Below are 25,276 nucleotides of genomic sequence, written 5' to 3'. Positions count from 1 at the left end.
TTATGCCCGGGACTCCTTATCTCGTCACCACGACGGCGAAGGTCAAGTGCTGTGGACGTTCTTTGTTCCCCAGCTCCTTACCAGACAGGGAGGCAAGGGCATGGCCCGGTTTGAAAATTACTTCTATTCGAATAGACACTTTAAGCAGAATGAAAACAGTGCTTCTTCAGACGCCTACAAGGCTCACGTCATCTAAAGAAACGTATGATCTACAAGTCGCAAGGACGACTGCAGAGATACATACATTATTATCAACTAATTCCCCCGTACATTTCGCGGAAATCCTGAGCGAAATCTTAAATATTTCTGATACCACTGGGGTCTCAAAGGTATTTAAGACAGTATTTTCGATGGCATTAACACCATTCAAAGCCATACTGGGTATTTTTCCAGATTTCGTCCATTCGATTTTTGGCGGACTTCCCCTGATCCTGGGACTAATTGCAGGAATCCTATTCCTAGTCCTTATTTTTCGTTATGGCAACCCATGTCACAGATCAAACTCTCGCGACAATGGAAGATACGATCCTAGCCATTGGATACCGGGACCGGATATCAAAAATCCTGGGACTCTCCCGGCTTAGAGACCTAAACATGACTTGGTTTCTATCATTTCGACCAATGTGGCAAAGGTGTGTTTTACCTGTACTAAGGTGTCTGCTATGCGGAGAAGAATGCATGTTAGACACCTGTCTGACGCTACAATCGGATGCGCCGGTGGATGCAGATACACTGTTGGTTCCTACCAAGGTTCACGCACTGTGCTGCCCTCAAAGGCTGCCAATTCTGATGACGGCATTCCTGGAATCTTCACCACTACGATTGAAGAGTAGTGAAGTTCAAGATGAAAGCAGCATCGAACAGGTACGACCTTCTGTCAGCAATGCAAATCAGAATGTCAATGGAGACAATCATGCGCACGAATGCATGGTTACCCCTATTTCCGACTTAGTGGAACTTTCCCATGAAGCTGTTGACAGTTTTTTCGAAAGCCTGAATGATATGATGTTCTCTCCGGAACAGAAATAGAGACTTTTGAGTAAACTCGCACATAGCGTTCCCTGAATTCGGCCTTCAACCTTTAAAAATAAAGTCACATGAACAATTACAATCCAGTTCACGGACAGCAACTTTTTTCAGCAAGCCCTTAAAATATTTTTCTATATATTTTTTCCCCGGGACACTGATCTTCTGCTTAAAGTAAGAAACTATTCCTAGAGAACTAAGATTTCTATTTTAGATACTTTATATAGACTTTAGCTGCCCGCTGGTATGTTCACAAATATTTTATTATGTGATGAAATGGTCTCGACCTTCCTTTCTGTATAGCTATATTAAGAGCCATTTCATGTGTATTTCTCATATACCAAAAAGCAATAATGCATTACAATGCGTGTTTACTTTTGCATTTAATTCATAGCTTAAGTGCATACAATATATATGACTGCAATTTTTCAGTATATTTGAAAATTTCGAAATGCATTTATGTATTTTGGGGTGGTAAGGTATACACTATACTCTATAGTATGTTGTACTATGTTATACTATGCATAGATTAGTAGATATGACCATAGTTAGCGTGGAGTGGGTGTCGTGTATTTCTATAGGTTCTGAATCGATCCCCCTATTCCTGACCCTATTCTGGTTAAACTACCTAGCTAGTTAACTAACAGTCAGCCCATGAGGCAAGAAATCCCCCATGATGCAGATACCGTTATCTGACGCAGTCACACTACGGCACAGGAACGTGTTATCTGATTAGGTCATAACGCTTGAGATCTAATTAGACAAGCGACATTCCTCCAGCCCCTGATAAGGCATACGACGTTCTCATAACAAATCAAACCTATGACAACCTGGAAAATCCGTGCGGCCATTGTTTTGATTTCACAGAGAACTTTTGCAAAAGAATGTGCTAACGAGCAAGTCGTATGACATCTTTATTGACGTACCTATGTCCATCCTTACGTCAATCTCGGCACCTTTAAGGTATAAATATTGCCGACCTTGCCCTATGCAAACACACGCGTGGTGACAAGACGGAGCAGCCATACTTGCCGAAGCCGAGAGCAGAAGCAGACCCCGCAGGCAGCAGCCCCGCCTTCCTGACGCGCTGAGAGACGCGCTGCTATCTCAAGCCGAGAGACCCAGCACCGGCGCTTCTGGGCAGCCCTCGCAGGCAGCCTGGAATATCGAGAGCAGAGAAAGAGATACCATTCCTCATTCATCCTAAATTCCAGGTACAGAACTGAATAACCCCTCCTAGAGAATTCTTTAGTTATTCACTTGGCAAAAACAAACTTAACTTAAACTGTAACTTTCTATTCCCGCCCACGCATTAGACTTAGGTCAGGTACACGGGGTAGGCGTATTTAGAAACACCAGTTGAGTACGTTTAGTCAAATGTATATGTGTATGTAAATATATTTTAATCATTTTAAACATCATATGGCTCAGAAACCATATCAATGTTTTTACAGTATTATTTTATACTATTGCTTCTAATGTATGCACTTTACTTAACTATAAGTATTGCAATAATATCGATCCATTTCTCTTGTACGAGAAAAGAGACTGATCAATAAATAACATCTTTTATTGAACACGCCCGTCTCTTCCTTTTCTCTACATTCTGATGAGACTAAGAATGCACGTACTGACTGAGTAAAATAATTGCCTTGTGCTCACACGACTCTTGAGATTGACTCTTGATTAGGGGAGAGCAAAGTTGTCATGTTCTATGGTTGTCAGAAACTAAATCCCTTCTTGTCTAATCAGGGGAGTTAATCCTTCCTTGAACATTCGAGAAAGTTTCTAGCGAACTCTGAGCTTAGCTGGCAAACCCAAAAATTAAGTCTAGTTTCGACAGTAGTAGACCTAGTTAACGTCTGGCCTAGGCCTTTACTGCTGTAGGTACTATTCCAATGCGCACAGCCTATTGGGAAAATAGGAGCTACACTACAGAATCACCGATCATACTTTTAAATGTTTATTTAAGTGTAAAGAACGCAGTTAAGATGACTCAGTTTTGATTATTATTGGAATCAATGAAAATTTTATTTTATCAGTATCCGGCAACTAGCCTTACTTCAGGAGATCTTAATATGAACCTGTTCACTAAGAACATTGGGAACTTAAAGAAGACCGGCAAAGCTATTACCAAGATGTTTTGTTCCCAGTTACAGAAATGCGAGCTTGTGCTGCTACCGGATACCCAACATAATCCGACAGGTGTTCCAACTTCTATAAATTCCCGACAACATTCTACTATTGACTATAACATTATTTCAAATAAATTATCGAAGAGTCTTATTGGGTGTCAAGTGGCCCCCAGAGTAGAAAGTGATCATAACCCACAATTAATTAATTACATTATTATTGTCAGTGTACTACTTACCAAAGTCAAGAGTTCCTGATGCAGGGCCAGTTGCTTTTAATCTGAAAAAGCTGGTGTTGAATTCAGAAAAACAAGAGGAGTTTTTTGCCTTCTTAGTCCCTATAATAGATCTAGTACTAAATGAGGGCTGTCAAGGGACATCAACAGCGGAAATTTGGCCAGGTCTCTGTTCTTTATTAGTTGTTTGCTTTTTGGCAAAACCAGCTTTTAGGGGAAACCCCTTTAGGCCAAACAGAAATAGGTGGTATTCACACAGGTTACACCAAACAAAGGCTCCTAATAAAGCATCCCAGACTATTTGCAGTATACCACATGGAGCATTTAAATTTACCCAATTGTGTTTAATAACGAATTTGAGAAAATCATATAAACATATAATTTGGAAAGCAAAAAGAGAATATAAGGAAGGACTGTGGGTAAAAGTGTACCATGTGAGCAAGACAAACAACCTGAGAGCTTTTTGGGGAATAATTAACACACTTGACCATGGCAATATGAGAGCTAACAGTGCCAACATCCCTGCAATAGCCTAGGAGCTATTCATCCCTATCCTGTATGGGTATGGGTCCACTACTGCAAATGTGTCAAATTCTAACACAGATGCATGTATGCCATTTTCGATAATCAGCATACTTAATTAGAATGAAGGGCATAAAAACTCCTATGACGATCAACTATTAATATTTGAGTCACAATATAAGGACATGGTAAAGTCAGTGATAAGTAGGATTAAATCAAAGGGTGTGCCAGGCCCAAATGGGATCCCGAAAGTTGTCTTTAAAGCTAGAACGGACTTATGATCAAAATTTCTCACTCAAATGTTTAAAGAAATTGTAAAAACAAAATTGGTCCCTGAATCCTGGCAAGGCAATATAATACATCCCATTTATAAAAGTGGTCCTCCTGACAACCCAGCGAATTATAGGTAATTGCCTTGATGGATGTAGAGATGAAAATGTCTGTAACATTACCAATTAAAGATCTAGAGGAATGGGCAATGACATGGAAAGTTATTTACATTTTTCAAACCAGATTTCATAGGGGACAGTCCACAATTAAAAACCTGCAGTTACTTACCTTGTTGGAAGAGGGAGCCAAATACATAAAGCAAAAACGTTTTATTTGTTATGTAGATTTAAAGGCCCCTTGTGATTCTATTTCACATAATCTTATTTGGGCAAATCTATTAGCATGGTGCGTACCATAAAAAGTGCTGGATATGATTGTATTGTTGTATACAAACACGTGCAGGTAAAATTGGGGGACAGAAGTTGTACCACTCGCTGCCTTGAAACACACAGTGGCTATAAACAGGGCTGCGTACTTGCCCCATGTCTTTTTAACTTTTTTATAGCTGACTTATCACATCATCTACTTAATGGTAATGCGCACTCTCCAACCCTTACAGGCCAAAGTATAAAATATTTGCAGTATGCAGATGATACTATTCTATTAAGTCACACACAAATAGGGTTTCAAAGATTGATAGTCATTTGATCAATATATGTTTGCGAATGGTTTACAAGTAAATATTTTTAAAAAATTATGATAATAGGATCAACTAAATCAGATAAGACATTATGGAAAATTAATGAACTATCGAAACAGTAAAGGAGTATAAATATCTAGGAATTATGCATGATGATAGAATGACAACATTTTGATAAATTAAAGGCCAAAGCAACTTCATTGTCTTTTGCTTTTAGATTATTGCGAGTTAAAACTATTATGCCCAAGTTTCTAGTGTTTACTAAAGCTAATGAAAGCGAAACTCATTCCTTCGCTCACAAACCGGTCAATACTTTTTCGCGGCAAGGACAGAAAACTTTTGGACAATTACAAATAAAGGTTGTTTGATCAATTTTTAGGATCCCAAAAAACATTGGACAGGCTACTAGATTGAAGTTTGGTTTACTAAACCAATCGTTGGTGAGGCAAACTGTGTTTTTAAAATGTTTATTTATACTCTATTAATTGGATCCCGAGTCACTTGCTTATTATATGTACTGGCAAGAAATAAATAAGAAAGTGTATATCAGCCCATGCAGATTATATTTAATGGCGAGTTTGAATATCTTCAAGCTCCCATCTTTTGATTATATAAATAGAAATAAGACAGTTTTAAAACAGATTTTAAATCATTAGCCAATTTTGTTTTATTTTGATAGGATCAGGAGAAGATTGCAAAAAAAAGCATGCCTGGTCAGTTCTTAACTCCTATAATAAAATGAAGCCCCAATCCTATCTAACTTCCTATTTAAAACCACTAGTAAGGGATAGATTGCTTAAGTTAAGGTTTGCCCACTATCCAACAAAAGATGGGATCCCAAGATGGGTACAAGATTGGCAATCGCAAAACTGTAGATTATGTGGCTGTACCAATGAAACATTATTGCACATTGTGTGTATTTGCACCAGATTGCGTCGAGAGGGAGGTTAACAATTTTAAAACCAATATTTAAGGACCTAGGGGTGAGAACGTGTTGCCAAGCTATTTATACTGTGCCTTCAAGGGCATATTATTAATGTAATAGTTTACTTTAAGTTTATCCACATAGCTGAGAAAAAACAGACTCGGGATGATGCTTTGGTCAGGCTATAAAAATATAAAGTGGCTATGTTGGTAACCATAGTGACTTATCTCTACAGGTATTGTAACTGGAAAGAAATCTTCACTATGTCTAATACTATTGATGATATAATCTTAAGAAGCACAAATGCACTTTATACATTAAGAATCAAGATAACAATTGGACACAATACGTGTATGCTTTATGTATAGCTTATTTTAGCATACACAATACGTGTATGCTTTATGTATAGCTTCTTTTAAGGAACTGCACAAAGCCACTTTCATTATTGGGCTGAGAGAGGTTATTATGGTATGTTATTCCTACCCCAATACTTGTAATGAATGTATGTAATAGCTCTGTTTTATGATGACATCTGTTGTTTTTATTGTAATTATTTTTATTAATTGGACAATAAAGACTATATTGACTGTTGACACTAAGAAAAACAAGACAAATTATGTTCTCTCTTCCTTTCAGGTTTCGTAGCTGTGTGGCTTTTGAATGTATGCATTCAAACTACTGGCTAATAATGACACTTCTTTTCTTTCAGCATGTTCTGCCAAGTGCCAGTGAGACCCAGGTAAAATAATCACTGTAAATATTTACTAATATTACTAATTAAGTTTCTGTTCGAATTTAAATTGCAATACATTTAAACCTCTATGCATTAGAACCTCTGGGGCTCCCTTATAGGGTTTAGGGGTTCCCATACTAGGTTCCCTGTCATGCTGTAGCCTCCAATTAGTTCCATACGTGTGTCGGCAAAATATTGCTGTATGACTTTGTGTATTCCTTTTAGAAACTCTGCAATGCCGGTATTGTGATATACAATTTTACTAATGCAAAGCGTGCGGCACAATTGGTCTGAAACACCCCCCACCTGGAGATTCATAACAAGTTGGACCATTTTCTCTCCTATAAAAAATGCAGGTAACACAGGTTCTTGAAAGTCAAGCTGCTCTTCTGATTAGCAGCTGCCTACCTGAGGACACAGCCAGGGAAGAGGATCTCATACTCCAGTTGCTCGGAGGAGCCACGGTTGACCGTCACACTCTGCTCATAGGTCACGTTGAGCTGGTCCCACATATAGTAATTCTTGGGTATTTCCCCACCATAGTTAATCTAAAAGAGGAAGTTACAGGTTAACCACATTCACTGCCATTTTTGGGGTCTTAAGCACCCTATAACTACATATAGACAACCCACAGAACTGCATAGGGGCACAATCCACTGATAAAATGAGGAAATCAAACGTGCACTAGCATCAAAAGCAGACCCTCTTCTGAGGCCTGACCTGGCCATGGATAGGAGAGCAGATACACAATGACAGGACCTCTGCCCATGACCCCTGGGTGCACCAGTCCTACGATCTACTGCAGAGGCTACAGTCATGTTCACAAAAGTTAATACATTGTCTTATATTTAACACATGTGTAAACAGAATCACTTCTTATGTCCTTTCAATTTTTGAAAAATAAAGGGAGTGAAGCAAAACAGTTTGGTTAAGCGATGATGCATGGTTTAAAATGCAGTTTTAACAAACTGAAGCGTATTCTTGGGGTTGATGAGAAAACTTTAAGAGCTATATGAATGATGATTCTAGATCACCATTTATCATTGTTTCAGAATTTTTTGTTCAAAATAGTTGTAAAGATAAACGCGTTGACGCCAATGATATGAATGTTTTATGTTTTTGGTGGTAGTATTATTCGGAAGACTTTTTTTTTTTTGCTGCAACAATATTTCCAAGGCAGGCCTATTTTTGGAAATGTGTAAGTCGTTATTAATGGTCAGCACATTGTAGATGGGTGGTACAAAGTAAGTTTTGGAATGGGCCTAATGAACCCCACTGCTTCACTTCCTGACATTATTATAATGGCCATGTAGGAACAAATTTATCTTGTGGTGGCAGGTTCTCTGTAGCCTTCCAGTATCCGGTTAATTACTATGGATTTGTTTAAAATCCAAAACCAGTGAAACAAGAGTGCCAAAAGAACATTCAAATGCATCAGTATCTGCTATGATGTTCCATCCGTTTATGGTTGTATGTTGGACCCACACAGGCCTTTACCACGCCTGCCTTAACAACATGGTCTGAACAACGAATGCGTCTTTAAAACGCATTCCGATCCTACGCAAGTCGTTACAACAACTTGTCTTAGGAAAAGTGCTGGACTTTGGAATATCATAATTTACTATTCCAATTGCAGTCTGCGCAACAGAAGGGAAAGTGTTGGACTTGGAGTCCAACATAGAGTCCAACAGCTCTTTCCTTTAGCCAAGTCCTTGTAATGACTTGCATGGTAAAGTAATGCGTTGTAAAGATGCAGTCCTGATTTGAACTGCGTTGATAAGGCACAGCGTGGTTCAAGCTGCGATGTAAAGGCTGTTTCCCTTTATTTACCCTAGCTTCTCAGCTACCTGGAGTGCAAGGGAAATAAACTACTCAATTGCGTTAAACAAGGGATACTGCAAAGCTGGCAATAATATCACAAAGCCCCAAAAACTTAACTCTCCAACAAAACGTGAAATGGGATTCCCACCTAGAGAAGAATTATACCTCCAGAGCACAAAAGCCTGATTTCCAAAGTCCGAGGTTGAGATAATGGGGCCGCGGATCTCCGATGGTTAGTGACAGATGCACTGGAGACTTCTTGAGGGGCCGGTCACAGCTCCATCAGATTTCCAAACACTAATATTCCAATAGGGTTTTCCACTGGTCCTGGGAATATCCTAGAATGCTGACTTAATTTTCTAGAAGTACCAAATTCTAAGGTTCTCACAGTCATCATTTTCAAGCGCAGAAGCACTTCTTTCTGGGTTTTCATCACAAAGCAGGGTGGGAGCAGGAAATAATTGTATGGACCAAGGGGTACAGTGTTGGAATCCTGAGCAGCAGCGTTTTCTGCCAATGCAGAAAAAAGGGGATATCAAAATTGGTCACAGGGTGTTGATTCGAGGAGGTACTAGCCAAATTTCAAATGCCTTCTGTGAAGGAGGATATTGTTGTCAACAGGACACTCTTACAATTTAGTTTTAAGTTTAGAACCTGCGCATTAGAATATGTTTCATTTTGAATGCTACTCTTGAAAGGACATTTTTTATAACTGGAAAGGGTTCAAATACTTGCCACCAAATAAGAAGACTTCAACGCCAATAACAACGAAAGGTTCAGTCACTTTATGTATTTGCTTTAAAGTAGTGAACTGGTATTGGAGACTAGAGGAGTGTCGCTCAGCAAATAGTTCAGGAAGCACTGAAATGGGTTCAATTCTTTACCTTAGATTTACATGTGGGGTCTCCATCAGGATCAGTGAGGGACCCACCATAGTATACAGGAAGGTTCTCAGGGGCAATGTACTTCACTAGTTCTTCCTTCCAGTTTGCTAAGGAATAAGACAAAATATGTAAGAGCCCAAAATAACATTTAGCCAAGAAACATTCTAAAGCTCACAAATTAATATTTCAAAACATACGCGGAGTCTATGAGGAAATGCTCCTCAGCACGTTCCAAGCCAACAAAGAAACTTTGAAACTAGAGAAACTCTTCTATAAATATCCAGGGGCGAAGGGAACCTTCCCTTACACTACAACATAAGCAAATTCTTCTTATCCTTCACAGAATCCTTATTGATACCATGAGCAGTGAATAGAATAGCAAGCTCGCTCTAACCTATTAGTGAGAAGTAATAAGTACTAAACCTACAAAATAACAAGTAACAAATGTTCTGTAAATTTTCTTAACATACTGGTATCTGTTTTGGTATCCCTGAAATCAAGGCAACAGGGCCTTCCTACGGTGTGAACTGATCTCCAGGTACTAGCTGGTTTGTATTCCTAAGAAAGTTTGCAATAGCTGCTTGGAACATCTTGGCGCTTAATAACAGGTGTTTATGGCGACACAACTCAATTGTACTTATTTCATCAACCTCTGAAGGAAGAAAGACTGAGTGGACCTGCCTGAATACGAACCTGTGGCCATAAGGTCATAGTGGGTGCATTAGTCTACCTAGTCTCCAGAGCTCTAGGTTCACCTGTGATGGACTTGTTTGCTTTTGGTAAGAAAGAACAATAGCTGAGACATTCCAATAAGATAATACATGTGTGAATGTCATAATTCATGTGCAGGTGGGGGGCATAAATGACGATACCCTGATTATTTTGTCTTTTGTCTGATAGCACCTGAGAGCCAACCAAGGATATGCAAGTTATTTTTTCTGCTGGTGTTGATGGATTTAGGAAATGTAGCAATGTAATTAGGTTACTATGAAATATTGAATACATTTTGGGAAGCTACAAGTGGTGCAGCTGGTACAGTGGCACCGGGGTCGAGAGGCAGAAGGGGGCCTCTTCATCAACGGATTCCTTGAGTGCTCTAACATAGCTCCAGTGGGCACAACAGGATCCCTTTCGCTCTGCACTTGGAGGTCCAAGTGAGATGAGTGCTTCAAACTTGAGTAGGAGATTGGATAGTTCCAGTGAAGAACCGTTGGGGGCACTGTTGAAGCCGCCAAGAGCTGGTGTGTATTTACAGCTCTGCCGCGTGTGTGCTGTATTCACACATGTACACTTACTGAGGGTGATGGGTGCACATAGCGCATGCTCATGTACTGCACTGTGTGGGCTCTTGTCGGTGATTATAGAAGCATGGCAAGGATTGGCAGTATGGCGCATTTAGTGACAAAAAATGCTTTAAATAAACTAGAATGTTGCAAGAGGATTTGAAACAATTGGCTTTCCTTGGTTCTAACAGTGATAATTTGTCGTATGTTATTAATTATAACGCATGGAAAGAAAGTTTGGCCCCTACTGTTTTTGAAATGCTAACAGTCAAATGTAAATCATTCCAACATCTTGCTAAGAGTAAATATAATGCTATTACTACCACTATCTAGTGAATATTGAAATGTCCTGAGCACTTGTGTTTGTAGAGGATTTTGATTGTTTATGTTGAAATGCCTATTTATCATACTGAACTGGTAGACATTGCAGCCTGTCACATGGTGCCAACGGTGTATAGTATAATGACAGGCATCTTGTCACGGAATAAACAAAAGGGAACAGTAGTATTCTCCCTATCAGTTCTGAGCTTTGGAATGCTGGGCCAGGCTATTGTGTAAAGCATTCCACTTTCAGAATGGTCTTTGAAATGTGTGACAGTTGGTTCATGCTTAACCAAGGTGATGCTGCTGCTGCGCAACACCTGCATTTGCCCAATAAAAATCCTTGAAATAACCGGCTTGTGGCATCTAAATACTACAATAATGTTGGCGACGATCTATGCAGGTGTTTGTTGAACCCGAAATCGCGTGTGGAACAAGGAAAAATTCTTCAACATTGTTCTTTACCTCGTCAGTTTTTGGCGGTGAGTGGAAGAAACACTGAAGCATCGAAGAGACGGTGAGTGGAAGTCACATCGGAGTATCGAAGAGTTGTGTAAATCTTCCACATTCTCCAACCGAGCGGTGTTCTGAGGTTCTGTTTAAAATTTAATTTTGCGGCAGCGGAGCGCGTCATCTTAGCCTATGTCACGAGGCTAATGGGAGTTTGCGTTTCAGTCTTTGGCAAACACCATATTGAAGTCTGCAGCTACTCATCGCTTATTGGACACGCAGTGTGATGTGTCATGACGTAAGATGCAGAAGCCATTTTGTCGTTTTGAAATAAAGTGGATTATTTGCATGAGGAGCCATTCATCGTTTCTCTTTTAATCCTAAGGGTTGTCTGCTGCAAGGAATTTAAGAAAGTCCGTAATCTGCTAGTGTGAGCGATTTTAACGGACACGAAGCAATGCTTACAAGCCTATCGGAAAGGGATTTATTCGAACGACAGAAAACGGTAAAGTGACAATTTCAAGGTCAAATTGAACTATCGACATCTTCCAGGAAAAAAGTGTTTATTTGGAAAAAGTTGTCAGTACATAATTTTTCCACCAAGCACTGTTAATTCATCCAAACTTGTTAAATTTCCATTTAGACAACAAGGTGACAGTGACTGTTCCTATCTAAAGCAGCAAAGTGTTAATTTAATAGTTAATTTACAGAACTGGGCTGGAGTGAATTTTATCTTCATGTTGCGATCTATGGAACATTTTTTTTCCTTTCTTTTGGTTGATATTGAGTCAACTAGTGTAAATTGATTTATTTAAGGCTTAACACTTCTGGAATTCATTGTTGTTTATAATGCAGTCGGTTGCTCCACCCCCACCATTTTTGGAAACGCCTGGAGATCCACCAATACAATGGAAAAGGTGGTATGATGCATTCATCACATATATCGGTGCCATAGGAGGTTCACGTTATAGGGCAAAAAGGAAAAAATGTCTTTTATTGAATGCTTTGGGGTTTGAAGGGAGAGACATTTTTAAACATTTACCTGCATTAGTACGCCTAGTAGAGGGTGAAGAGGTTGATGAGTTTACAGAGACTGTTAAAAAACTGGAATTGCGTTTTGACTTCCAGCCTAGTTTAGTTGTAATTAGGCATACATTTTTTAAAAGAGAACAAAGAGCTGGGGAAAAAGTGAAAGATTTCATTTCTGCATTACGAGTATTGAGTACTGAATGTTAATTTGAAAATTTTAGGGACCAGCTTATAAGGGACCAATTTATTTGTAAATGTTGTGACAAGAGTATTCAACAAAAATTACTTACATTAGGCAATCCAACTCTTGAAGAAACAATTAAGATTGCTAAAAGCATTGAACTTTCTAAATTCTCGGTGAAAGAATTAGATGAAAAGGGGGCATCAACTACTCCTAAAGATGAGTCTGTAAATGCTATTAGGTTTAAGGAATCCAAACCTAGCAATTTCTTTCGCAGTGATAATAAGTTTTTCAAGGAAACTAACATTTGTTTTAAATGTGGTAATGCTCCTCATTTTAGAACAGGACGCCCATGTCCTGCTAGAAATGTTAATTGCAAGGTGTGTGGCAAGTTTGGACATTTTGGAAAAGTGTGCCAAAATGTTTAAAAAAAATTAGATTTTCATCAAGATCCGAAAAAGACTAACAAATTATCATCTTCTGTTGCGAATGTGTGTGTTTCGGAATCTAAAAGTGTGGCTCAAATGGTTAGAGCGGCAGACCCTGATGCAGAGGTCTGGCCCGGGACCAGGGTTCAATACCCGCCTTGGCGGGTCTTGGGCTCAATATCCTCGGACCTGATAATTCTTTCCTCGGTGCCTATTCTAATCATGGGTCCCACTCTGCGACTCTGGGCAATAGCTTGCTTAATCTCCACAACGGCCCCAAAAGCGCTGGGATGCCTGGTTTCACCCTGGGGGTGCCCAGGAGTGGACACTCACAGGGAAAACCAGGAAGGGTTCCTAAGCGGTATACGGACAGCGCCGGGACACTACCTCAGGGAAGTAGCTGTGCGCTCTATAAATACCGGTACATTTACATTTACATTTATAATTTTGACAAAATTCAAGATGATTTGAGAGACATAGTTTTTGTGGTCACTGATGTTGGTGTCATTGCTAAACAACCCTCTGAATGTGTTGATCCTTATGTGGAAATTGGCGTTGGAACAAAAATGTTATGTCTTTTAGTTGATTCTGGTGCGAGAATCACTATGATTGATCAGGAAAAGTTTCATGAAGTTTGGGGTTCTCGTCCACTACTACCTCCTGACAGATCTCCTGTTTCTTATGAAGGTAGAAAAAATGAACTGGCAGGGTATTTTGAAGACACATTAGAATTTAGAGGAAGGAAGATTTATGGAAAGATATATGTTGCTATCAAGGGACTAAATATACTAGGTTGGTTTCATCAAGGACTTTTCAAAATGGTTCTTAGACCTGGCACAAGTGATCAATTTTCAATAATTAAGTCTGAAGATTTTGTTGACGTCCTGTGTGAGAAATACCCTTCAGTTTTAAGTAACAATCTTGGACAGGTTAAAGGTTTTACTCATTGTATTAGAGTCAAAGAGGGTGCCATACCGATCAAGCACAAACTCAGGAATGTACCTTTTAGTGTTAGAGATCAGCTGGAAAAGGAGCTTAAAGATCTATGTAAAAAAGGAATAATCAAACCTATTGAATCTTCCCTGTGGCTTAGTCCCTTGGTCGTAGTTGAGAAAAAAAATGGTGAACTTCGCGTCTGCATTGATTTACGCAGTTTAAATAAAAACATATGGGTTGATTCCAACATCATCTGCTGTACCTATTGTACGCATGGGGTAGACTTCCACTGCTGCTACTGGTTCTATAGTAGTTCTCTATGCGGTGAAAAAGTGGCTGATCTTGTTGCTGACTGAACTCTATCGTTTTGTGCATGCTTTGTCTGCACATGCACTGCTGCTGTCCAGTACTACACCTGTGTGGTAGAGATCAGCATTGTTGCTGTTTGTGCACTAAGATTTTTGTGTATGATAATGGGATTCTTACCCTTATGCTGTATACTCTAAACCTTTTATTCGTGTGTATCAAGTGGAAGGGAGTTCCAAACCATAGGAGCCAGCACTAAAAAGCTATGCCCCCCAATTCTTACCCTTCTTTGTTTATGGATGTTTAGAAGATCCATGCCGGCTAACCTTAATTCTCGACCTGGCTCATATGTCCTGATTTTAGCCTGGAGCCCTAGGTAGACAGTGTTAGCAACATCTAATCTAGACAAGATGGTAGTCTTGATCACCGATTTAAGGGCTTCCAGTGGTAACAGATGTGCCAATTTACTAATAGATTTTTTAAAGGAAGGCACATCTAGGCATAAGCGCTCCTACCTGAGTTGCTAAGGCTAGATAACTATCTACCACAAGCCCCAAATATTTCACTATAGATTTCGGGATAGCAGGATTACCTATCTCAGAATGCCTCCAGGCAGTTGGCTAGATGTTGGAACTAATTTCCACAAAAAAAGACCTAGACCTAAAGGCACTAACTAATTTCTAAACTTAATGGTGTACCATGTGTCGCAAAACATTACAACTAACCTCCCCTCTTTCAATTGATGGGGTAGGAGATACATCCACATTGTGCCATATTTAAAACTTGCCCTGTCCCTTTTGTAAAACAACAGCTGTGAGACAACGGACAACACACACCCAAGTGTCAAACTCGGACAAAGGAAAAAAGTGTGTGTGAGCGAGATGGCACCTCACGGGCGCACCACCAACGGGAACCTGGCAGGTACTCACTAGGATTGCCCTGATCTCATCATTGGCGCCATCAAGCTCAAAAGCAATTGTGTCCAATCAACAAACAAGAAATGTGTTTGTGAATACGTGCAGAGTGGATAGACAACAAATAACAAATATGAAGTCAAAACAACATAAATACCACAAACAACACGGATAACAAATTTTATTCTTTCTCCTTAGTGTTGGTTGTAGGTTCTTAAAAAAGTGAGTGTGGCTACTACTTATCCAACCATACTCTACTTGCCGACATGTTTCATTGCCACTCAACTTTTTGGCAATTTCTTCAGGGCATTACGTATTTTAAGCCACTGCATTGGACATACATCGTCTTCACAACTGTAAAAAAATTAAAAAACACACAACACACATACAGTTGTCAACCTGCCTTATGGATTACTGAAAGTGTGGCATGTCCGAATTGCACATAACTCCATAGTATTTACCCTCAATCAGCCACCTTGTCTCGTACCAGCTGAGAGGTAGAATCCCTCGTGTGTTTCTAGAATAACTCCGAATGTGAGTCAAATGTATTGTTCTTTCGGCATACAATCAATATATAAAGCAGCACCACCAGCCGTTTTCATAAAATATTTAGCAGCCCGCACATGATCACTCTCACAAAAACACATACACACACAGAAACGCACACACACACTCACTTCGCACCGCATAGCGGTGCGATAGGTATCAGCCAGTCCACACGGCACACTCTTACACATATACGCACTCAGTACCCTAATGCAGTGTCACTGATACCCATCAGGTCAGTGGATCGGTGAAAACTCTGTGGACCCAGCCTCCTTCCACCCTCTAGTTCACACCAATTTTCCTATGCCCCCAGATAGAAGATAACCAGCCCCACCTCCCGCACACTGAGTTGCATATGGCCAAAGTCACACTTATTCTGGGTCCTCTGGAAGTAGGTGGGACTATGTAGCAGTTTTAAATAAGTAGGTAGACGTAAACAAGGGAAGTTTAGCAGCCACTCAGGAAGTTCATCCATCGGTCTCAAAACACAAAGGGGTTGCTCAGTCTCTTGGCGTGCTTCCGTACTGTCTAGAATAAGGCACCACTATGGGTACACCCCCAGCTCCGAGGGTCATACCCTTTGAATAGGACACCGTGTGCAATGAGCATGCAGTCGACGTGTCACATAAGAGAGATGCAGCATGATTCACGAAGCGGGCCACACGGGGGGGGGGATCCACAACTGGTGAATCTGCTCACCACTAACTAGATGTTTGAGTGGTAGTACATGAACCGCATGTCTTAGATGCAGGCAATAATTCTGCGCTCCGCATTAGATGATGCAGTCTCCAGACACAAGTCTTAGTTCCATGTTCACACTGTGCTACCAGTTGGGATTCAGTAGCCGATGTGGGCACTTCAGAAGGCATCGCTCTCCAGATGTCACAGGTATGTGATGTAGGTCCCTCACAGGAGATCTATGGTGTCCCTGAGATCTCTGGGAGATCAGGAGGTCCGTGGACTTGGAGCATAGAAATGTCCATACTCTATAAGTGGCATTTCTAAGCAAGTTATGCCAAAACCCTATTACCAATGAAAAGGGTTTGGCATAGCGAATCCATTGATAGGAAATATCATGAGGCTGCTCCACTGAAATCCACTTCAGCAGCCCGAAGTAATGTCAACCACTTCCTCATGTTATCCTATGAGAAGAGCAGGCCACATAGGAAGTGAAAACCCACCCAGATATTCCTCTCTGCCTGGGCGCACATGCGCTAGTGAACACACAGACCTGCGTGGGCAGGTTGGACCCAGTCCCCAGCACCAGGGGTGCAAGTGCACCCACCCGAGTCTGCACGGCAGACTGGACACTGGTTTAACTAATACGTATGTCAGTGCGCACGTACATGCAACAGCAGGTAGCACGCGCAATCAAGGGCACCATAGGTGCAGGTGCGCACATAGAGTTACCTGTAGTGGAATGCTGCTCATGTGTTGAAACACGATAAATGCCAGTGGGCACCCACCGGTCCACAATGGCAGATCGGCCCATGTTTCAGAATATCGAATCAGCGCCACTTCCCATCACGGGATGGAAGGGCATGCACACTTTCACAATGTATTTACAGTGGGAAAGTGCCCGGAGGCTACATATGAGAATCAGCAAAACCCAAGTGGAAAAAGCATTACAGTCCAGGGAAACCCTACCTGATGAATATCAGTCCAACACTAGAGATCTACCCAATCGTTTAGGATAATGATCTCTATCTTGTCTGTGTTAAGCTTTATTTGGTTACTATTCATCCACATCCAGTTCCATATGAATTTCATAGTATTCTAGAACTGTTCTTAGCCAGCCTGCAAGCCAGGTAGATGGAAAAGAAGTTAAGTCATCAGCATCTTTGTTTGGGGCTTGGTATTCGGCGGCGGCCGCCATCTTTGAGCGGACTCGCGCGCCAAGGGCTCATTGGAGAGCCTATTTAAAGTCGCTCCCTTACGCGCAGCGGTACGCCCAGGTGGACGCCTTCTCTGTGCCTGAGTCGTGCCGGAGTCCTGCCCGTCTGCGCCCGTCAGCGTCCCGGAGGCGGCGGGGCGGCGGAGGACTTTGGTCAGGTGAGGGTAAGGATGATCCACTATTCCTCGGCGACTCTTCACGCTATGCGCACTTCATCTAGCTTGTGTCGCTCTGTATTCCCTGGTCGTCACAGGGGGAAACGTCTCTGCCCGGCTTGTGGCTGGTCGCCCACGGGGGCACAGTGTAGTGTCCTTAGGACACCCGAGGCTCATGCGAAACATCGCTGCTTGCTGCTTAACACTAGATCGGTAGCAAGGCATGCCCTGCACATTCACGATCTTCTTGTCAGGGAGAATCCGTTATGCCTGCTCCTGACCGAAACCTGGTTGGGAGAGGCGTCGAACCCAGATATTTTCACTGCGATCCCTTCAACCTATAATATTTTCCGCCAAGACAGAGCTAAGGGTAGGGGGGGAGGAGTCGCTGTGGTGGTGAGGAAAAACATTTCCTGCTCAGTTCTTCCTGTGAACTCCATCGAGGGCTCTGAATCCCTGAGCTTCATATTTAGACTGTCTCCTGGTCAAGCGCTTAAGGGATTGTTGGTTTATAGGCCTCCCGGCCCGGTGGGCTCCTTTTGGGACGACCTACAGACAGCCATCTCGGAGTTGGCTCTCTCTGCGCAGCATTGTCTGCTTGCAGGCGATTTTAATTTTCATCTTGATGTTTCGGATGATCCGGATGGGATTAAACTCCTAGATATTACATCTCCGCTCGGCCTAGCACCGTTTGTGCTAGGGCCTACTCACGAGAAAGGGCATACCCTCGACCAGGTGTTTTCTTCTGTTCCTATTGTTGACATCGTTGCACGGCCGGTGCTCTGGTCGGATCACTGGCTGATTGGGTTTTCCGTGTGGGAGAACGGGCGATCTGGTATCTGCGCCCCCGCGGTGCCCAGAGCTGCCTCGAGAGCGTTACACAGAGTGACGCCTGCTATGTTGGAGCAGGCGCTCACGGAACATCCGTGCTCCCTCTCGGGCGACCCGGAAAGAGACACTGAGGCCCTGCAGCGATGGCTGACTGAGAGGTTAGATACTCTCGCCCCAAAGGTAACCCCCAGGTCCACCGCAATACGACAATCTGCGCCATGGTTCACCGAGGCGCTACGTGTGGCTCGCAGCCAGTGTAAGGTTGCTGAGCGGGCTTGGCGCCTTCAATATGATGGGGAGGCCAAACTCGCCTATAGGTCTGTGGTGAAGGCCTATCACCGGGCTATTCTTGGCGCCAAGCGGGATTACCTTGCTAGGAGGATTGAGGCGTCGGCGAACTCCTGCAAGGAGATCTTCACGATAGTGAAGGAGTTCACGTCCCCGACCTCTTATTCACCCCCGCCTGTGTCACCTGAGGCGTGGGCGTGTGATCTGGCCACTTTCTTCACCAACAAGATTAAGGCAATTCAGGCCTCCTTCTCGGAGAGCTCAATGGAGGATGGTTGCTGCCCTGGGGCAGGACCTGGAACATCGCCCATGTCCACGGCAGTACTGGCTGACTTTCCACCTGTCTCCAGTGACATGTCTCGGACGCTGCTGGCCAGCCTTAAATCTGGCTCACCACTGGACCCCTGCCCCGCCAAGTTTTTGGCGGGGATGGCGGCAGTGGTGGATCCTTTGGTCAACCCGATCCTCAATGCCTCCTTGCGGGAGGGGATTGTTCTACGCACCTGGAAAAGGGCGATGGTGATCCCCTTCCTGAAAAAGCCTGGTCTTGATGCCGAGGTGTTGGCCAATTACAGGCCAATTTCACTTCTCCCGGCTCTGGCCAAGATCACGGAGAAACATGTCCATGGCGTCTTGTCGAGCTTTCTTGAATCCAACAATTTGCTCCATCCATCCCAATCCGGTTTCCGTCCGAATTTCAGTACGGAAACAGCGTTGGTGGAGGTCTCGGAGATCATCAGGGAGACCTTGGATGTGGGTGGCAAGGCCATGTTAGTCATGTTGGACCTGTCGGCGGCCTTCGACACCGTCCCCCATGAGGCGCTTCTCGCCAGGCTTTATGACATCGGCCTAAGGGGGACGGTGTTCAGATGGTTTACATCTTTTCTGGAAGGCCGCCGCCAGACGGTCTGGGTGTCCCAGAGCTCCGCCGAGATGCCGCCACTGGGAGTCGGGGTTCCACAGGGATCTGTGTTGAGCCCGACATTGTTCAACATCTTTATGTCCCCTCTGGCGGCTGCGGTGGAGGCTTACGGAGCCCAGATCGTGTCCTACGCCGACGACACGCAACTCCTCTTCACATGTGGCAAAGATCAGCCATTTGATGGGGAGAGAATTCGGGACTGTCTGGATAAGGTCTTCCGCTGGTTCCAGCGTAATAGCCTGAAGGCCAACTCCAGCAAGTCGGAGGTTTTATTCTTCGTCTGTGTCATCGATCCCGAATGGCGGCAGTGGTGGCCGGCCGCTATGTGCCCTCCGGTGCAGTCCTCCCTGGTTGCCAAGAACCTCAGTGTTAGGCTTGACAACAAGCTTTCTCTGAGAGCGCATGTTCTCGGCCTGTCCGGCACCTGTTTCGGTATTCTGAAAATGCTCCGCAAGTTTCTCCCTTTACTATCTGCGGAGCACAGACGGATTACAGTGCAGGCGCTAATCGGATCTAGGCTCGATTATGCCAATGCTCTCTTTCTAGGCCTACCGGACTATCTGGTCCAGCGTCTGCAGGTGGCACAGAACTCCGCAGCCCGTGCGATCTTTGGTCTGCATAGACGAACACGGGCTTCTGGGCTGCTGCAGACGTTGCATTGGTTGCCGATCCGTAAACGGATTATGTTTAAAGCCCTGACGCTGGTGCACAAAGCTCTGTTTGGCTCAGGTGCGGGATATCTGCAGAAGAGATTGGTTTTTTATCGTCCTACCCGCTCTCTTCGTTCTGAATCCCTCTTTACTGTTGTGGTCCCACGGGTGAGGAAGGCTCGTACGGGGGGGCGTTCTTTTAGCCTCAAGGCCTCCCAGTTGTGGAACTCGCTCCCACTGGTACTTCGCAGCACTCCCAATTTGTTTCAATTTAGAAGGAACCTGAAAACTTGGCTTTTTAATCTTTCTGTTTAGGTGGATTTTCTTTTTTCCTGCTTTTGGGATCTGTTCTTTATGTTATGTGTTACACTGTAGCTGTTGTGGAAAGCGCCGGGACACTCTTTTAGAGTAGCCGTGCGCTATATAAACGCATTTTAACATAACATAACATAACATAACTGTTCAGTTATTAGCCTGTTACAGCTCCCTGATGAGGGGCCTGATTATATATGTTGAACAAATGTGGTGACAGGAAAAACTCCCAAGGTACTTCACATATTGACTCTGATGTGCCTGAGGTGAAAGGGCCCAACTGCACTACTTGGGTGCAATCCTGAAGAAACGATGTAAGCCAACTCAATGCACTGTCCCTCAGGCCCGCCGCTCTTAGTCGATCCACTAAGATTGCATGTTCGACCGTATCAAAAGTGGTTCACTGGTCCAAAAGGACCACTGCTGTCAACGTTCCTTCATCACCTTTCAGTCTTAATTTATAAATAACTGAGAGCATCATACTGCCATCCCATGGCTGAACAGAACCCTGTTTGTAATGGATCCAAAGATTGTAGATGGTTGCACAGTGGCTGTGCCACATGTGCTTCTAAGATCTTCATAGGGGTTGGCAACAATGAAATAGGTCAGTAATTTTTCATGATTTTTGGATCATCTCTAGGTTTCTTCAGGAGGAGGAGCACCAATGCATGCCTAAATAACTTAGGCACCACTCCCCGAGTTAACCACTTATTGAGTGTTTCAAGTAAAGGCCCATAAATTGATTCTAAGATCGACAACATAGCCGCTGGGTGACGAGGCCCAGTGGTGAGCCTGACTGGACTTTGTCATCAAGGTAAGAAGACCACTTTTTCCATCAGAGGGAAGGAAGGTAAAATATGAGGGTCAACTAATTCCACTTCCATCTGAGAGGGCATTATGCTCTCTTTAATTTAATGTTATCTAAGAAATAAATGCTCTGCGTGTTGCTGCACCCTTGAGATCACTCTATCTCCCATAAAATGATCATATGTGATAATTCACACAAAATGTTGCATTTTTCTTGCTGCTTACTAAGTGATTTGTTTAGCCTATTTGTATAGAATAGATATTTCACTTTTAACACTATCTTCCTATATGCTCCTGTTTCTTTCTTAAATCTGTCTGCTCTTGTTGCTACAATCCTTCCACCAATGTCTTTCCCATTGGCGAAGTCAGATCTTAGCTTCATTTAACTCCAGATTGAACCATGGGACATGCTTTTGATCCCTGGCCTTTCTATTTTTTGCCCCAGGGTAAAAATATTGGCAGCAGTAGCCGACCACTAAATTACAGTACTGTTGTGTCTGTTGATGTGGCCTGAGTAGATGTGCTTTCGGTAAGGAGCACCTCCAGCTCCACTTACTGACTGGATGTATTAATCTTTTATTGGAGGGATGGCTGTCGACACAGTACCCCTATTATCATTTTTCATCCACCTTGGCATCAATTGCAAAGCTCCCTTTGATGGTGTCAATTAGCCTTTCCAATTCTATGAGCAGTGAGTCCTCAAGTTCATTCCTGGCATTACCTGCCTTTTTCACAGATCCTAGTAGAGAAGAGGAATCTCAGGCCAAGTGACAAGACTTTGTTCCAGAAAAGGCAGTGCCTTCTCCGAAGGATTGCTCTGTCTGTCACAGCTCTTACATAGGAAATCTTATCAAAGATTCTGGCTTTCAGAAATTGACTTGTAGGCCCAGCTTTTGCATGATGCTACTGCTGCATGGACATGAAATGGTTTCTTACCTGTGATCCTAGTACTCCTGGGTTCGTACCACTATTCGTAGTTCTCTCTCAGGGGAATCTCCATTGAAAGCATAAGCACTGAATTGGCCTGCCTATGGGCGGGGACTCCGGACCATTTCTTTTAAATTCACATTATGCGCAGTATTTTGGCATATTTTGACTGGGGTAGAATGTTTGCATTGTTCAGCATTCCGTCCATCATTTGTTCCTTTTGCTTTTGTCGCTCCAAGAGGGAATGGTATGCCTAGATGTGGGTCCCTTGCTCACCTACTCACTGGATTCAAGCTAACCTGGCTGATGCGGGGTGATGCCCGAAACCGGTCCCAGGATGATTGTTTCCGGTCCAGTGATGACCTGGCTTGGCAGTATGGGCTGGACTGTTCCCATGAGGCACATGGCCAAGACTGATTTGCATTTGGCCAGATCCAAACTGGGGTGGCGTGGTGAGCAAAAGAACAATGGATTAAACCCAGATCTTTGTGACAGGGGAAGAATGTTTGCATTGTTCAGCATTCCGTACATCATTTGTTCCTTTTGTATCTTGGCCTTACTACAGACAAAAATGCAGTCTGAGTTGGCTCTGCCCATTTTCTTCTGGGCTACCCTGGAATAGTAGGATCTATGAAGAATATGTAGTTGGAACAATCAAAATCCAGATCTTATCACCATTTCGGGCAGGGCTCTTAATGCCTTCTCCTCCAAGGGGCCCAAGACTACCTTCCAGCTTTCTTTTAATGTTTGGAGTGTGTCAGGGAGTGGTTTTATGTTTTCTGTTAGATCCCAGAGACTGTTTTTTTCCTCAGAGGGTCACCCAGCACGCTATCTTCTAATGGGGAGGAATCTGGGATTTCCATACCTTTTTTAACATGGACCACTATGCATATCAGAGCTGGAGCAACGGAAAGGCCTCAGAATCTGGCATATCATATTCATCCTGAAGGTCTTTAACTTGGATAAAGTCATCTCCATCGCAGACATTCCCTAGTTTGCTTATGCCAATTCAGTCCCAGCATTGAAATCTGAAAAACTTGACTACCTCATATATGAGGCCACTGTCCCATGGAGGGGGGGTGTCTCTCTCGCCAGTCGTGCTTCCCATCTTGGATATTTCGTGACTTTCCTCTATTCCCTCACCATTTCTTGAATGCGAATCAGCATGGCTACTGCTATGCTACGCCTGTAAAGTACCACCATACATCATGTGTTCCCCATCACGTGCCTATCAATCCTGATTGCCGGCATGTCCTGTTTTGGGAATACCCAATCGTTTATCGTGGAAAGCTGTGTGCCCCAGTAGTACTTCCGCACATCCAGTTGCATGATTCCTCCTTCGTAATGCCCGCTCTTCAACTTAGCGAGTTCTATCCTGGCTGAGCCCACAGCAGAAGTCCAATTTCAGAATCTAGTTTCTGAAAAAAGCTGAGTGGTATTTTATATGGGGAATTCTGGGGTGCATATACACATTTTTGCAGCCTTGCCAAGCAGTAACAGCAGCAGCTTCCTTCATTGTCAAATGTCCCCCTGGAATTTATCCAGAATTGTGTATAGGTTGCTCTCCAAGAAAGCGCTCCTGTCTCACGTGATATAGATGCCTAGGTATCCCTGGCATATGACCTGTATCGGCCATTCTCTTAGTATGTGGATATTCATTCGATTCAGTGGGTATATGTGGGACTTCTCCCAATTTATTCTATAGACGGAATGTTTCCCAAAGTTTCCAAAAATAGGCAGTATCCTATCTACTGTCGGTTTGGGCTGTACCATGTACAACAGAATATCGTCTGCATATAGGGAGATTCTCTCCTCCCATGTTTCCTTTCACTATAGTCCTGTTATTAGGGGGTGTCAGTGGCTCTAGGGCCAGTGTGAATATCATCGGTTACAAGAGACAGCCCTGTCTTGTGCCCCTGTCTAGCTCAAATGGACTAGACAGAACCCCATTAACTCTCACTCTTGCCAGCGGTTCACTGTAAAAAAGTACAATAGATCGTCTTAAATTAGGACCAAAGCCCAGTCTGTTTAATACCTCAAGCATGTAGGGCCATTCTAGTGTATCAAAAGCCATAGTTGTATCCAGGGGTAGGACTAGTGTGGACTCCTGTATTTCTCTACTGTATTCCATAAATCCATAGTCTCTTCAAACTGAGTCTCAGACTTCTATCTGGCATAATTGATCTGGGTGGATCATGAATTACATAACACGCTGCAACTGGGACATTAAAATGTTAGTGAGGATCTTGGACTCTGCATTTAACAAGGATATAGGTCTACAAATGGCTCAAGTGTCACATGGTTTGCCTTTGTTTTGTATGACTGCGATTGTGACTAGCGCCTAGTAAGGGGAAAGCTTTCCCTTTGATCATGCCTCCTCAAACATTCTGAGCATGTGAGTTGTCTGTTTGTCAGACATTGCTTTTCCATTTGGGCCTGGCGCTTCACCCGATTATTGTCCCCTTATTGCCATGCCTATTTCATTAGTTGTCACTGTGGCATCCAAGTCCTGCCTATCCGCCTTGGAGAGTTGTGTCATCTTCACATCCTAGAGAAAATTGGTACTCTCCTCTTTGTGGACAGAGTTTGGAGAGTGTTTTTTAAACTTGGTTGATCGGGTAGCATTAGGTTGTGTTTGGTCGGTCTTGGGCACATGTTTATTTAGCTAGTTGCATGCTCCATTTTCGTGTTTAAATCATTCAATAAACAGCAGCGGGCACTTTCAACTTTATTTTTGGTGTCTGCAACCTCCTACGCTGTAACTGGCTTTGTACGTCATTTCACCAGGTGGCAAATAATAGTAACTTATCATAACGGCCGCTCTGCACCTATTCCCGGAACTGTACC

The 25,276-nt window shown here is 43.1% G+C and overlaps 1 protein-coding gene across 1 annotated transcript in view; it reads right to left on the bottom strand.

Moving 5' to 3' along the window:
- Positions 1–25,276, bottom strand: part of LOC144791328 (SEC14-like protein 2) — a 326,084-nt gene that overhangs the window by 47,206 nt on the left and 253,602 nt on the right. The window contains exons 9-10 of the mRNA XM_078666003.1: positions 9,250–9,356; positions 6,953–7,092 (exon numbers count right to left, since the gene is read on the bottom strand). Coding sequence (XP_078522129.1) covers positions 6,953–7,092; positions 9,250–9,356 — 247 coding nt within the window. The remainder of the gene's footprint in view (positions 1–6,952; positions 7,093–9,249; positions 9,357–25,276) is intronic.

Source organism: Lissotriton helveticus, chromosome 11 (genome assembly GCF_964261635.1).
Source record: "Lissotriton helveticus chromosome 11, aLisHel1.1, whole genome shotgun sequence".
NCBI classification, from domain to species: Eukaryota; Metazoa; Chordata; class Amphibia; order Caudata; family Salamandridae; genus Lissotriton; species Lissotriton helveticus.
The sequence above is the reverse complement of the archived record's forward strand: the minus strand, read 5'-3'. Positions and strand labels throughout refer to the sequence as shown.